A 14,849-nucleotide genomic window follows, 5' to 3' on the forward strand; every position below is an offset into this window, starting at 1 on the left:
ATGTTAATCTCGCGTGAAAGGGATGACAATGCATGAATTTTGGTAACAAATTTACGTTACTAGAAAAATAAAACAATTTGTATTCTAATATAATTTTTAGGTTTTAGCAAATTTAGTCTCGATTTTTTAAATAAAAGTATAAACATGTTAGCTATCACACAACACTAAATAAAATGCAAGCCTCAATCACTCCATAAAACTCAAGGCCATCTCAAAAATCATTAACAATCACTAATAAATCCATAAGAGCAAAAATTATCATCATCATAAAACCAATCATTTACCAGAAATTTATATCAACATAAACCTTTAGAGTTAACATGAGAGGTTTTTTAACATTTACAATAATATACACCAACTCATACGTTTGGATAACATTACAAATAAAATATTTTTTAAAAATAATATCTCATTAAACTATCAAAATATGTCATAATCTTCTAACATTTGATTGCCTAATCCAAAACTAATATGAGTGTGAGTGACAAACTGACTTAAAAAATTTATATGATAACAATGTGAGCTACAAAGGTTCACAAGTGATTATTATATCCATGACATAGGGATAATAAATTATATAACATAAGGATTCAAGAATCATATTTAACATTTTATATGATTCATACTTAACAAGGAACAAAAAATAATATACAAGCAAATCAATATCAAATGCAAGGAATAAACTTAAGTATAGAATCATATTCGATATTTAATTCAATTCATTGATTAAAAAAAGTAAATAACAACGCATGAGCTAATTAAGATCATAAGGTAAGGTATAAACTTAAGAGATATATATGACATCTCATACAATTCATTGATATCAAATAAGCATATAATAACATATAAGCGAACTAAGATCATAATATAAGGTATGAGCTCCAGAGACATATATGATATTTTTATTTAATTAATTGATATCAAATAAATATATAACAATATAGGAGTAAAATTATAATCTAAGGTATGAGCTCAAGAGACGTGATATTTTACTTGACTCATTGATAAAAAAAGGAACACAAAATAATATATTAACAAATTGACATCAAAATGCAAGATAATGATATGTATATATGTATATATATACATATATACATATATATATATATATATATATATATATATATATATATATATACATATACATACATACATACATACATACATACATATATATACATATACATATATATATATATATATATATATATATATATACATATATATATACATACATATATATACATATACATACATATATATATATATATATATATATATATATATATATACATATACATACATATATATATACATATATATATACATATACATACATATATATATATATATATATATATATATATATATATATATATATATATATATATATATATATATATATATATATATACATACATATATATACATATACATATACATATACATATACATATATACATATACATATATATACATATATATAGAGAAGTTATTATGTTTTAGCAACATACAATTGTATTACCAAAACTCGTAACACCTTCCAAAAGTTGGAATCTTTGTAGCAGCCATATGCTTGGAATGCATTAGGATGCTGCTAGTAAACAGTGGTGCCGTCGCGCAATTAACCGCGGCCATCACCGGTACCCCGGCGGCAGCCGCCGCCGCCCTTCCTTCCTCCGCTATCCACAGGCAGGTCAAGCTACATCAGGGGGACACTGCACCTCAGCGACGCCCGCGCGATCCTTCCGTCGTCTTGGCGTTCGACGAAAAGCCCGAGAGAGCCGCTCCTGACCCTGACGCCGCCCTCATCCGGCAGCGCGGTCGCGAAGGCCGGCCGCTCGAGGCCCTCTCCCTCTTCCGCGAGTCCATCTCGAGCGGCCTCCACGAGCCCGACGACCTCTCCGTCGCGACCGTACTTAACTGCTGCGCTTCTCTCGGGGCCATCCGATCCGGGAGGGAGGTGCACGGAGTCATGATCAGGAGGACGCAACAAAAAACTCACGCATGCTCCTCCGAGACCTCTCTCGTCGGCTTCTATGCTAAATGTGGTATTCTATCGCAGGCCCGAGAGGTGTTCGACCAAATGACCGAAAGGGATGTTGTTGCTTGGACCGTCATGCTAAAGGCCTATGCCGATAGAGAGGGCTACGAGATGGAAATGATGCATTTGTTTGAGGATATGCTGCATCAAGGCATGACACCAAATTGCCACACCCTCAGTGTTGTTCTGGGCAGCGCCCCACTTGAGCTGGGGGAACAGCTCCATGCATGGATAGTCAAGTTAAGCTTGGATTCTGATGCTTTCATTGGAAGCTCATTGGTCGATGTCTATGCCAGAAATGGAAACCTGGGTCTTGCCCAGCTGGTTTTTGATAGGATTCAACTGAAGGATGTGGTTTGCTACAACTGTTTAATATTAGGGTATGGTCGAACTGGGGTTATAGAGGGTCTTGTTTCTCTGTTTGTGGAGATGTGTTTGGTTGAATTGGCGCCAAATCAATCTACATTTGTTGGATTACTTAGCGGATGTGCATTTTCTGGGTTCATTAGCCTGTCAAAGCAGTTTCATGCACAAGCAATAGTGAGGGGCTTTGATCTGGATGAGGTTATCCAAGGCATCATTGTTGATATGTATGCAAAGTGTGGAAATATAGAAGCTGCCCATGCTGCGTTTAATGGAGCTAGCATTAAGCAGAATGTTGCCATTTGGAATTCAATGATTTGTGGATATGGGAAGCATGGGAACACCGAGGAGGCTCTTAGAACTTTTAATTTCATGGTCTCAGCTTTGATTCAACCTGATCACATTACATTCATTTGCCTCTTATCAGCTTGCAGCCACTCGGGATTGGTTGATGAGGGTTGGAGATTGTTCTGTTTGATGCATGACTTTTATGGTATACCAGCTAGAGAGGAGCATTATAGCTGCATGGTGGATCTCTTTGGACGGACAGGAAGATTGAATGATGCCTATGAGCTTATAAGCAGGTCTATGTTCAAGTTTACACCATCACTATGGGGAGCATTACTGAGTGCTTGTAGAGTCCATGGAAATACTAATATGGGAGAAGTTGCAGCAAGGAAGCTGTTTGAGCTAGAACCAGAATGCTCGGGATCATATGTTGCATTGGCTAACATCTATGCTGCTGGAGGGCAGTGGGAGGAAGCCAATGCTGTCAGAGAAATAATGGATGATAGGAATATAAGGAAAGATACCGGCTGTAGTTGGATTGAGGTTGGTGGATTGGTGCATAAGTTTAGAGCAGGAGGTGGAATTAGGGATCATAACTGCATGGAGGAGGTATATTTGATGTGTCATACATTATATTCTTGTGCTTGTGATCAGTTTTATCCTGAAATTGTAAAGATCACTTCCTGAAATAATAAGGGAATATAGATACGATACTCAGGTCCTATTTAATAAGGCAGTAGCTGTTGGTGCCATGTTGACTTTGTTTCTCTGTTGGTGTTATTTATGTTCTTTATGTCTGGAGATTTGATCCAGCTTATCACTGTAAAGGAAGGAAAAAATTTACAAATATGCAAGTAGAAGATTTTGTACAAAAGAGGATCTGGGTTTTGGCTGGATTACTAGTTGGTTAAAAGAGTGAATCATTCATGGAGATTGCAGGCTAGCATCAACAGAACTTTGGCAATTGTCACTCCAGGAAAGAGAGAATTCATTGGTGAGATACACTGCACAACATTATCTGGCAACATAGTCTCTTTCATCCATGCAGTGCTGAGAGCTCCCACTGTCATGACCTGATGGAGGCATCATCTCATTCAGAAATGTATAGTAGAAAGTTGATGGGATTAATTTCTAGCACTGATACACATGGAGTCGAAAAACATAGGAGATAAAAAATGAAATTGCAATCAATTGGCATGGCATGTTGATACTGATAGCTATCTGCAGGTTGTTCTTCCAAGCCGAAAAACAATTCAAAGTTTACTTTTAATTTAGGTAGCTGGTTTTCTGATTGTGACCATGCAAGATATGTGGAGCATCAAAGTGAACATTACAGAAAAAGCAGGCGAACCTTTTCTTTTGCTCTTGATAGACGCAAGCAAACATAAATATTCTATATGAATGAACGGTTTGAATTCTACATCATTCAAATAGCCTCTTGATGTTACACAAGCTTTGTGGGGACAGAAGATACTTCATAGAAGTCATACTAACGATCCTAGCCCCAGTCAGCTCACCATACCATAAAAAATTCACAAGGGTAGATCAGTTTCAGTCCAGGAAGTTGTAAATGTCTCAGCAACATAAGAGCTCATCTGTTTGGTTCATCTTGTCTATAATGGAAAACATTGTGAATATTTATGTGGTAATATCAGTTCCTTCCCTTTCACTTTGTAAGAAAGGTGGAAAACAAATATTGGATAATGCTTGTCAAATTTCACTACTTTGGACAATAGTCACCATGACACCTGCATATCTGGCCAAATCGATTGTACATCATTTAGACACCCCCAAGGTTGTCATGCTATTATGATTCTGCAGCAGTCCATCCTAATTAATTGTAGTATGATGAAAAGTACAGGAAATTATCATCAGAGACATGAGCAAGCCTACTACATGAAAAGGACACTCTGGAGAAAAGATTCGAGCATGGTTCATCCGATTCTGTTGCTTCAGCTATAAATAAGAGGTTGTGATCTATACATTATAGAAACATCAGTCTTGAGTTCTTTTGTTTATTTGATTACATCTTGCTTGGGTTGCAGGATGCTTTGCCAGAAGATGATTTTAATGTTCCCTTTTATATTACTGTGGATATATTCACATTCATCTTGTATTAGTGAAGCAGATATTGCTTTTTATCTCTTCATATCATCCAATATTTAAGCAGGTAAATTAAGTTTCTTTAGAATCATACTGTCTTCTCATATCTAATATCTTGGATTATGTCGACAAAATCTATGACTGCCATGAGGTAGTGGCAATCCAAATCTTTGGAAGACTGCATTGGTTGAACGCAACTCTTTAAAACGGTGCACTGGAAAACAAAGTAGCAAGAATCCTATTCCCCTCGCACTCCTTTCTCATCGGAATATATGCCATGGCAAAATGAAAGGGAAAAGAATCGAGCACGCTGTAAACTCCGGTGATGGCTCTCCTGCAAGGCCATGGTGGCGCCTCGCAGAGAGAGCCCACGAGAGGAATGTGAAGCTGGAAGGGAGACAAAGATGTGGAGCAGAAAAAACAAAACGGCCAGGTGCAGCGGCTGCGACGTGCTACTGGTCGTACCGCCGCAAGCTCGGGCCATTCGCTGCGCCGCCTGCCTCGCCATCACCGACGTGGGGAGCTCCCAAGACCCGGTCCGGCAAGCCATGGGCTTCCTCAAGTCCGTGGTCATGAACATCTCCAATGGCATCGGCTCCCTCAACTCTTCGTCGTCGAGCAGCGGCTCCAGCTCCCAAGGCTATCCCATCACTAGTCCGCCGCCGAGCTTTCCCCGGGTGCGGGGGAAGAAGAGGGCGGTTCTCGTCGGCATAAGCTACGTCGGGCGGCGGTACGAGCTCAAGGGGACGGTGAATGACGTGAACTGCATGAGGTACCTGCTGATTGAGAGGCTTGGGTTCCCTGCGGAAGGCATCCTGGTCCTCACCGGTAAGGAAGTGGTTCATGGATCTCCTCAGGCCCTCTTCGTCATTGTCGGATTCAATAGCATGATCAAAGACGGTCGTCAGAACCATGACCGAGAACATTCCTGTGTCATGCAACCATATGCAGAGGAGGAGAGGGGCCCGTCCCGGGTGCCGACGAAGGAGAACCTGCGGATGGCGATGCGGTGGCTGGTGAGCGGGTGCGAGAGCGGCGATTCGCTCGTGTTCCACTTCTCGGGCCACGGCGTGCAGCGGCTGGACCCCAGCGGCGACGAGGTGGACGGCTTCGACGAGGCGCTCTGCCCCCTAGACTTCGAGGCCAACGGCACCATCCTGGACGACGAGATCAACGAGACGCTCGTCCGGCCGCTCCCCCGAGGCGTCAAGCTCCATGCGCTCGTCGATGCCTGCCACAGTGGCACCGTCCTCGACCTCCCCTACCTCTGCCGATTATCCAGGTGACCAACGCAGTACATCAAACCAAGTCATAGCCATCATAAACTTGAGCAGATAAAATAGAATGTTAGTGCTAACTCCGAGATCAGTGTCGCCATGTTCTTACAATGAGCATTCCGTCAGGTTGATTTGAAGTCCATGTCCATGATATAATGAAACCTTTTGCTTTACGCAGGGCAGGATATTACCAGTGGGAGGATCACAACCCACCATCAGGTACATGGAAGGGCACGAATGGGGGATTGGCTATTTTGCTCAGTGGTTGTGATGACCACCAGACTTCTGCAGATACCTCGGTGAGTGCATGATTCACCAGGAAACCATTGAGGATTAATAAATATGGGTTGTTCTAACATGATGAATAATTTTGCTGGTGAATATAAACCTTGCGCTCTGCTCTTCTTATAGATTCTCAGGGCTTGGAGATCATAGGAAGAAGTCCTTTTGTTATCTTTTATTCAAGTTATTTACAGTAATTATGCTAATGCTATTTGACTTGAAATTCCAGAGTTGCTTTTGATTTCATTGGATCATTGTCTCAGTCTATTATTGCAGTCTGGACCTTCTGAACTTAAGAAGATATTATATTAGTTGTAATATAAACAACATGGCAAAGTGACAGAGTTGTGTCCGTTCTCATGCCAACATTTCCTATTTGATCTGGGGTAAAGTCTAGTTTGTCTCCATGCTTATGTTATCTAGTGCATGGCTCCGCAAAAAACTGAGTCAAATCCAAGGATGACAGTTCTTTCCTCTTGGACTGTTTATTTCAGTCTTGCTTTCATGCATTTAGCCAGAGTGACGACTCATCTGATCACTGTAATTTGAAGTCCTGCAGGCTTTGGCAGGCTCGACATCTACAGGTGCCATGACTTATAGTTTCATACAAGCCATTGAGAATGAACCAGGAACTACTTATGGTCGCCTGTTGACAGCCATGCGCTCTGCTATTCGGGAGGCCAGCACAGGCATTCGCATGAGTGGCCCAATTGTTTCTCTTATGAGGAAGGTGTTCAACTTTGGGTTAACCCAGGTATGCTTCCTAGAAAACTTAGTTTTTCCCTTGCTCTCATTCTCTGCAAGATCTCCTCTATCTCATTTTAGATGAATGAATCTCCACAGTTGCTGACTTGTTTGATGCCTCTTGTTTTCAACTCTTCACAAGTTCTAGTATGTTAGTCTGGAGAAGCAATTGTTTTGATGTTGAATTTTCCATCAGTGTTTAGTCATAATCATAACAAAAGATAAGCTTTATAAAAGTGATTTCAAGAGGGATGTCTTGGTAACCAAAGCTCATAACTTTGACTCATTGTTTGTGTGAATCTGTCAAGGATAAAATAGTTGGAATTTGATTGTCATGGCAAAACATGTGCAGTTGCTTTATCTGTTTTTTTTTTCTTTCCTTTTCCTCATGTTGTGTGCTTCATCATTCTCCCAAGTCCTCAATTAAGCAAAATCTGCATCGGACCAAGGTGATGTATTAGTTTCTTTTTGAAGATTTTGAAATATAACATCTCTCTCTCTCTCTCTCTCTCTCACAGCTGTGTTTACTAGGACCAAAAGTGAACTGGTGTTTCATCCAAGTTACTGATCATTCATGTAGGATCATGCAATTTGCACATGAACAGGGTGCATTCTTATCTGCTTCATGTACCTTAATCCACCTGTATCTACAGTGAAACAGTAACATGTTATGCTTTTCACTTCCTAATGGTGATTTGTCAATGCCTAAAGTCCAAACTGTTGCTTATCAACATATAGGGTGCAAATAACATCTAATGTTTCGACAAGACAATCAAGAAATTCTTCCCTTTTTTACCTGAGATATCTTCAAATAAAATGAACTTGGGGAACCTAAACATGCCATTGGGTGCTGAGGGGCTTCTCTTCCTCCTCATTTGATACATTTTATAGGATGAAGCTTTTGTCACAATCATTTTCTCCTTAACTCTGATCATATAGTGTGCTTCATCTTTTTAATCGCATCCTAATGTGAGCTTAATTTGCTTTTCAGGAGCCTCAGCTATCTTCTTCAGAGATGTTTGACATTTACCGCAAGCCATTTCTCCTGTAGAGAGAGAGAGAGAGAGAGAGAGAGAGAGAGAGAATTTAAAGTATATCTTTGTGCTTCAATACATATTTCACAGCCACTAATACATCCTGGACCACCATTTTTCTTTGTGATGCCTGCAACTGTTTGAAGGATATGAAAGAGAAGGGGAACCAAAGAATTTAAAACAGGTACACTGTCTACACGTTTCTGTCTGAAAGGAAAACAGCAAATAAATGTTGGTTGTATTAGTATTCCTCTAAAACAGGACACTGAAGATTTCCCATCCCATTTCAATGATAACCTGGAAATTTACTGTGTTGGATTGGATCAGATCATTGCTTTGTTGCAGCCAGGATTCTTGAGGGACAGATTCATTTTGGAAGATTTTTTTGTGCTCCCAAAGTCATAGATGGTGTGAAGTTGACTTACCATCATACTGCCATTTAAATTACATGTCATATCAACATTGGATGGGCAGCTCCAAAATGCTTCGTCAACTAAAGTTAATAGCACTCCATTCATTGCCCCAGTAATCATTGATAGGCGACCACTGGAAGGCCTAATCAATGATTTCACATGCACTCCATGGCAGGTGCAATGGTGGTTACATGGCTCAGTCACACATGTGATATCATCAATTTATCTACGTCCTGTAGCAAGCAAGTACGAATTCTCCTCGCTGATATGTTTCGCTATCATTGCTGCAGAGTTTTCTTCAGTAGCAGAATTCTTCAGAGACCCTTCAATTAAGCTGTCTGGTAGGGTTTACTGGTTCCAGAGATTGCACCATTAACATCTTCTGATGCAGCAGCTACTTGGTTGCAGAGCAAAAGCATTGACTGCCACTAAATATACTTTTGTCTTATTACACAAGACTAGAGTTACAGGCACAGGGACACATTGTCTTCTCCAACAGTCATATACTGCTACTTTATTTAGGAACGTGAATCCATTGAACAAAGAGTGCTGCTCCACCTGAACATAAACTGACCAAAACCTGCCTCTTTGTAATACTATATACATCATATTAAAGATACGTAAAGGAAGACTAATTGGAGTACTGATCCTTGCAACACACAAGCTTGAAAGCTGGCGTGCACAACGCCGAGAAGCTGTGATTTGGTGGGTGCACAAACTTGCAGCTGGGGCACGATAAGGATGCCTTACTCATCATGACCAGCATGTGGCAGCGCATGCAGGCCGTCGCCACCATCTCGTCGTCCTCGGAGTTGCATGCATCCTGCTTCACCAGATCTCCTTCTCCTCCGTAGAGGTGGCTCCCCGGCGGCTCGAGGTTGAGCTCCAGGTCCAGCCTCGGCCGCGAGCTCGGTGGCTCCAAGCTGCTCAGCCTGGGATCCATGGCGGTCCTCCGGTGCGTCCTGGTGTTGTAGAAGTGTATCGCTCCCGACTGCACAATCGAAATCTACGCATCAACTCTCTTCCGGATCTCCATGCAATCTCATCTGAGCTGACATGGCTTGTAATGTTTGATATCTATCTACCTTGAGATCGAGGCAGCGTTGCCATTCCGAAGGCAAGGGAGCGTCGAGATCCAGCTCGGTGTCCTCTTCCTCCTCCTCGCCCTTCACCAGCTTGGGCTCCTTGTTACCTTGGCTATCTTCTCCATCTCTGCGCTTCCTTTTCCTGGAGAAGAAATCCTGGAGGTCGGGGCATGTCCTCCTCTCCTCTGGCGAAAGGGCCGCTTGCAGCGACATCGACACCGACACCATGGAGTTCGAACCAAAGCAGCACTTCACCTCTCAGAGTGCCAGTCTTTCTACCATCTCCTCATAGGATTTGAGCTGCTTATATAGGCTGGATTAGGAGGCACATTTAATAGCACTCAACCGCAGGCAAGGATCTAATGGGAGATGCTACAAAAGAACACAAGTTCTCTTGTTTCTGTGATCCATGACTCTTACCACGCATCAACATAGGAATCACAACCCCCTGCATGCGTAGTAATTGCATGGGAATCAGGTCAAGCTCAACTGCGTCCATAAGTCACACTGTTATCCAACACTGTCAAGCACTAATAGCACGGCTGGTGTGACGTCTAATTGAAGGGAGGAGAAGCTCAACTGCACAAGCAGTTGAGTGCCATGCATCTTCCATTAACTCCGACTTCCAAATATGAGTCAACCGATGAACTCGTCTTTAAAGCATCCCAACACCCATTTCTCAACCCTAATTGAAAACTATCACATCTCTGAAATAAATGGACACCTTCCCCTCCCTCCTCTTTAAATGAGGAGATTGCTATTTTAGCTGGTTGAATCATTCCACAAAAGCTGCTGGAAGATTTGGTCTCTCACAAAGCTGATGCAAACAGTTTAGGCCTAAGAGAAACATCATTTCCCATAGTTTTCTGGGGGGATTTACTCAACCTAAAAAAAATATTTATTCTCGTTAAATTCTTATTCCACACAAACATTAATGGCACAGCCACCCATTGATTGCCTTAGTCCTTTCCCCTTCTCTTCAATTTCAACTCGATTACTGAACCTATTGGTTATGGTGAGTGGACAAACAAGATTGTGATCCTTTAACATGACCTATTGGTTATGCAGCAGCACCTCACAATCATGCAATTATGGTGTCATCATCCGTTTCTCTCATTTTGCTTAGCTCTACACAAATCAAGGGATGGACACAGACAGATCTATGTATGTATGAATATAATGTCCCTCTTAACCTAATAAAAGATGGTCCATATTTTCCGCTCTAACTAATTTTCTCAACATTTATGTGGGAATTGATCAGAATTTTTATGCAGACATGATGTCCGCCAAGGTTTGGTGAAGCAAGTTAAGTAGCTACTGATGGCATATAACGTAATGCATTCGGAGCACTACTGCAATTTCTGAACAAGACATCCTACGTATGACAGCTATTCTTCTTTCGCCTTATCATCTCCAACATGGATTTGTTAGGAAGCCAAATCCATTAATGAATGAATCTAATTCGACTGATTAGAACAACAAAGCAATTGCCACTCGATTCTAATGATTATAAGTATATAACAAGCGATGCCGAACGATATGGAAGTTTGAGCACAATATCATCCTTCAGCTCCTGTACACAAAATAATGATCAGGCGATAGAGAGATCAACAAGAGAAATCTAAGACTCCTAATTAGCAAACCAGCTTTTTGATGTGTAGAACTTGAGAAGTGCATTGGAGGGTGGCCCCTGTAGAAAGTTGAGATGGGAGCATGGAATTTAGAGCTCGGAGAGGAGCTTTATCCTTAAAGTGGAAGAAGCCCTTGGCATTAAAAGCTGGAAGAAGAAGGTCATATAGTTCATGGGATTGTGCCCACCTGCCACCATTTACTCCCCTTGAATTCCCTTCAATGCCGGTTCTTAAAGAGAGCCTACTTCACTCTCTCAAAGAGCTATCACTCCTTCTGATCTCCACCGGTCTCTGTTAAATGCCAGCCCCCACCTCTGCTGCTGTCCTTGTGCTCTTTGGGCATGCTATCTAAGGACTTGGCAATTGCACTGCATCAGAGAATTAAATGTCGTAAGGATATGCTCTTCGGTCAGATCGAGTCAAACTCTTGTGGCAATTCAATCAAGGATTCTTTAGGACTTACAATTCCAGTTTCATTGTGTGAGAGCTGATCGATCCAATTATCAAGCTTTCATATTAAACCATGGATACACCTGATTTGATGTTTTCGTATAATAATAATATGTCAAAGTTCTTCTCGCTATCATTCCATCTGAAAGATCGAATTTATATTCTTAAGATTCCCTCTAAACATATGATGACTTTTGCTCTGATACATACCATGTTAGATTTTGTTTCATAGTTCTTAGCATATGTGATCTGAGAATTTACTGTTGTGGTTTCTGCATTGTCTCTCCTTTTACGCAATACGTTGTTTGTGTTTACATCTTGTGATCCAATTGAATGGTGGTATCCATTTCTATGTTAATTAACGGATCTCAAACTAAGTTGCAGATTCCTTGATATGTATCTCTTCCTTCCTACTCCACTTTGAGTTTGTGTTTATATCGACTCACATTTCTGATCCAGTTCTTCATGCATTTCTCGAAACACATTGCCAGTGCCAAATTCCATCTTGGACTTCCCACTCTCCAACTTGTTTCTTTCTGACGCTTCTACTTGTTGAGTCAAGTTAAGGATCAGAGAGGTGCAATGACTGTGCTTCACATGGTGACTTTGTTTTTGGTAATTGTGAGGACCGAATGAGAATTCTCAAGCTCATCAATTATGGCCATTGAGTCTAGACTTGCACTTTCCTGAGCTCTTTTGATTTCCTCTCTTGTTGTCTGTGCCAACTCATTCGGTGCAATTTTCAGTCACTGTTTGTTAGATGTGGTCTCTGCTACCGGATGATTATTGCATTCTCCCATCTTCTTTTGTGACTCTAATGACAGGTACCACAGATTCTGAGTTAATATTCAGGCAACTAATAGAAATTGCTGGTGAAGATTTCTTGATGCTAATTTTGTCTTGTATAGTGTTTTTACAAGATGCACTTGGATGCTGAAGCAGGATGGTGATGAATGCTAAGTGATCATGATTCTTATTTTCATCTGTTTGTTTACTGGCCCAATTAGAACCTGTCACAAATTCCCATCCGCATTACCAGATATATCGCTTTGAATCTTCTGAGAAATATATATATGAAATGTTTTAATCTGTCATGTTGCAGGAAATACACCAATTTCAGAAACTCCTCATTCTGGAGGTTTGGAGAACCAATCATCAATAAGAAAGAGAACTGTAAAGTTTTACTTTGATTAGATATCTTATGGTTCTCAACATCATTTTATAGCTATATAGCTGCATGTATGTGGATGTGCTCAATAAGCTGTATATGTTAAGACGTGACACTAATTCTGCTTTTGCTGCTAAAAAATATATATATGAAATGTTTTAATCTGTCATGTTGCAGGAAATACACAAATTTCAGAAACTCCTCATTCTGGAGGTTTGGAGAACCAATCATCACTAAGAAAGAGAACTGTAAAGTTTTACTTTGATTAGATATCTTATGGTTCTCAACATCATTTTATAGCTATATAGCTGCATGTATGTAGATGTGCTCAATAAGCTGTATATGTTAAGCTGTGACACTAATTCTGCTTTTGCTGCTAAATTGGTTACTAAACAGGTTCAACTAAGGAGGCCTTGGTTTCCGCAAAGTTCTCGGATGATTTGGAGCAGCACATCAAATTAGTAAAACAAGTTTTGCTTAATCTAAATTCATCTTGTTTCATGTAAAGTTTTTTTCACTTTAGGGAATGTCGTATCGGAAAGTTCACCCCTCTCAAATGGTTTCAGTGACAAATTACTGCTTTTCCTGCAATGGAAGTGTCTTAATTGCAATGAAAATTTTGGTGAAGATTCTGATTCTCTATGGCCTTTAATTCAAGAAAAAAATTGTTGCTGAGGATGCAATCTTGCTTGTAGCAATAGCAGTGTTCTATCATTAAATTTCTCTTCAACAGATATGACATCTTGCAACAAAAAGCTTTTATTTCTAAAGATCGAACTATGATTTTAGTCCCAAAAGTTATTTTCATCACCAATAATTTCTGCAAAAACTGTACTAAGAAGGTAATGAAAGTATTTTCTGAAACCTTCGTCAAGATGCATCTCCGATGATGAAGATATTTGATCACTAATGACAGAATCGCACTATTATTGCTAAAGGTAATTTTTCATTGCTCTTTGTAGTTAAAAGTTGTTCATCAGTTCTCAAGGGGAAGGAAATGAGTTCTAATTAAGTCTCATGTGATTGAGCAATTGAAATGAATATAAACGAGAGGAAAGATAGCTCACGGATACGATACTCGAACAAAGTGTTGGATCAATAAGAAGTCCAGTCCAATACCAGGCTTAGAATCTAGAAGAAGAAAGCATTCAACATTAGTTTTCTGCAAATTGCAGACTATCTTCAACATTAGGGCCTTACTTTTTCTGAATGTCATTCTTCTTCTTTTGATTGATTTCAAACAAAAGTTCTCTCTTGCTTCTGTAGTTCACTTGATAGTACAGAACAATGAAGGCTGTCAAAAATACTTCCGTAAACATGGTATTCATTCAAGAAAGAATGTGAAAACTTTCTCAAATCAAAGAAAAAACACATAAAACTCTTGTGTTCATCTCTTGCATGCTGAGGTGGCAACATTGTATTCAGATGATATGCTTCTTTCATTGATGGCACAATTGATAATGAGAATTGCCAGTGTCTATAGCAGTGCTTAATGTGGTCAACTTGCAGCATAATGATCACAGGATCTTTAGTGGAGATCCACCCAACAGCACTAAAACTCTGCTCCATTTGTCTAAATGGAGCAGCGTGGGAGTCACCAGTAATTGCCTCCTGGCTATCCTGCAAATGCCCCCAAGTCTGAGATCTCTATCACTACTTTTTGGACTCAAAAAGGAAGTTGAGCTGCATTTGGTATTCCTCAAGTTGGATGGTCATTTAATAATGAAATCTTAAACAATTTCTTGCTTGCCTTATCCTTCTCTTAAAGAACTGATTCATCCTCACTGACATTTAAGTTTATTAGCCTTTGTAGCAGAGTGGGGCTCAATTGCCACTGTTTTAGAGAGCATGCTTAGGCATTTGTGGGGTCATCACATGTTGTTGGACATGGAATTCAAGGACCTGAGACCATAATTTTTGGTTTATCCTAATACTGATCTGCTACCAAACAAAAAGGTGATGTTAAT

The 14,849-nt window shown here is 40.1% G+C and overlaps 3 protein-coding genes across 4 annotated transcripts; 2 read left to right on the plus strand and 1 right to left on the minus strand.

The window, feature by feature from the left end:
* Window positions 1-1,591: 1,591 nt before the first annotated feature.
* On the plus strand, window positions 1,592-3,382 carry LOC135611621 (pentatricopeptide repeat-containing protein DOT4, chloroplastic-like). The gene has a single exon (XM_065107258.1). The coding sequence runs from the start codon at window positions 1,592-1,594 to the stop codon at window positions 3,380-3,382; it is 1,791 nt and encodes a 596-aa protein (XP_064963330.1).
* Window positions 3,383-5,073: 1,691 nt separating this feature from the next.
* Window positions 5,074-8,449, plus strand: LOC135599443 (metacaspase-1-like). The gene is made up of 5 exons (XM_065094080.1): window positions 5,074-5,626; window positions 5,750-6,080; window positions 6,254-6,374; window positions 6,917-7,111; window positions 8,093-8,449. The coding sequence occupies exons 1-5, from the start codon at window positions 5,143-5,145 to the stop codon at window positions 8,150-8,152; spliced, it is 1,191 nt and encodes a 396-aa protein (XP_064950152.1). The 5' UTR covers window positions 5,074-5,142; the 3' UTR covers window positions 8,153-8,449.
* A 517-nt stretch (window positions 8,450-8,966) lies between these two features.
* On the minus strand, window positions 8,967-10,188 carry LOC103976092 (protein CURLY FLAG LEAF 1-like). 2 transcript variants are annotated; one of them, XM_009391277.3, is made up of 2 exons: window positions 9,634-10,188; window positions 8,967-9,554 (listed from the first exon to the last, which is right to left on the minus strand). In XM_009391277.3, exons 1-2 carry the CDS (start codon window positions 9,859-9,861, stop codon window positions 9,180-9,182), a joined length of 603 nt encoding a protein of 200 aa, XP_009389552.2. In that variant the 5' UTR covers window positions 9,862-10,188; the 3' UTR covers window positions 8,967-9,179. The 2 variants fall into 2 exon arrangements, with proteins under 2 accessions (XP_009389552.2, XP_009389553.2); XM_009391278.3 differs by having other exon boundaries at window positions 8,967-9,539; window positions 9,634-10,108.
* Window positions 10,189-14,849: the final 4,661 nt, after the last annotated feature.

The sequence above is a fragment of the Musa acuminata genome, chromosome BXJ1-2 (genome assembly GCF_036884655.1).
Source record: "Musa acuminata AAA Group cultivar baxijiao chromosome BXJ1-2, Cavendish_Baxijiao_AAA, whole genome shotgun sequence".
Taxonomy (NCBI): Eukaryota; Viridiplantae; Streptophyta; class Magnoliopsida; order Zingiberales; family Musaceae; genus Musa; species Musa acuminata.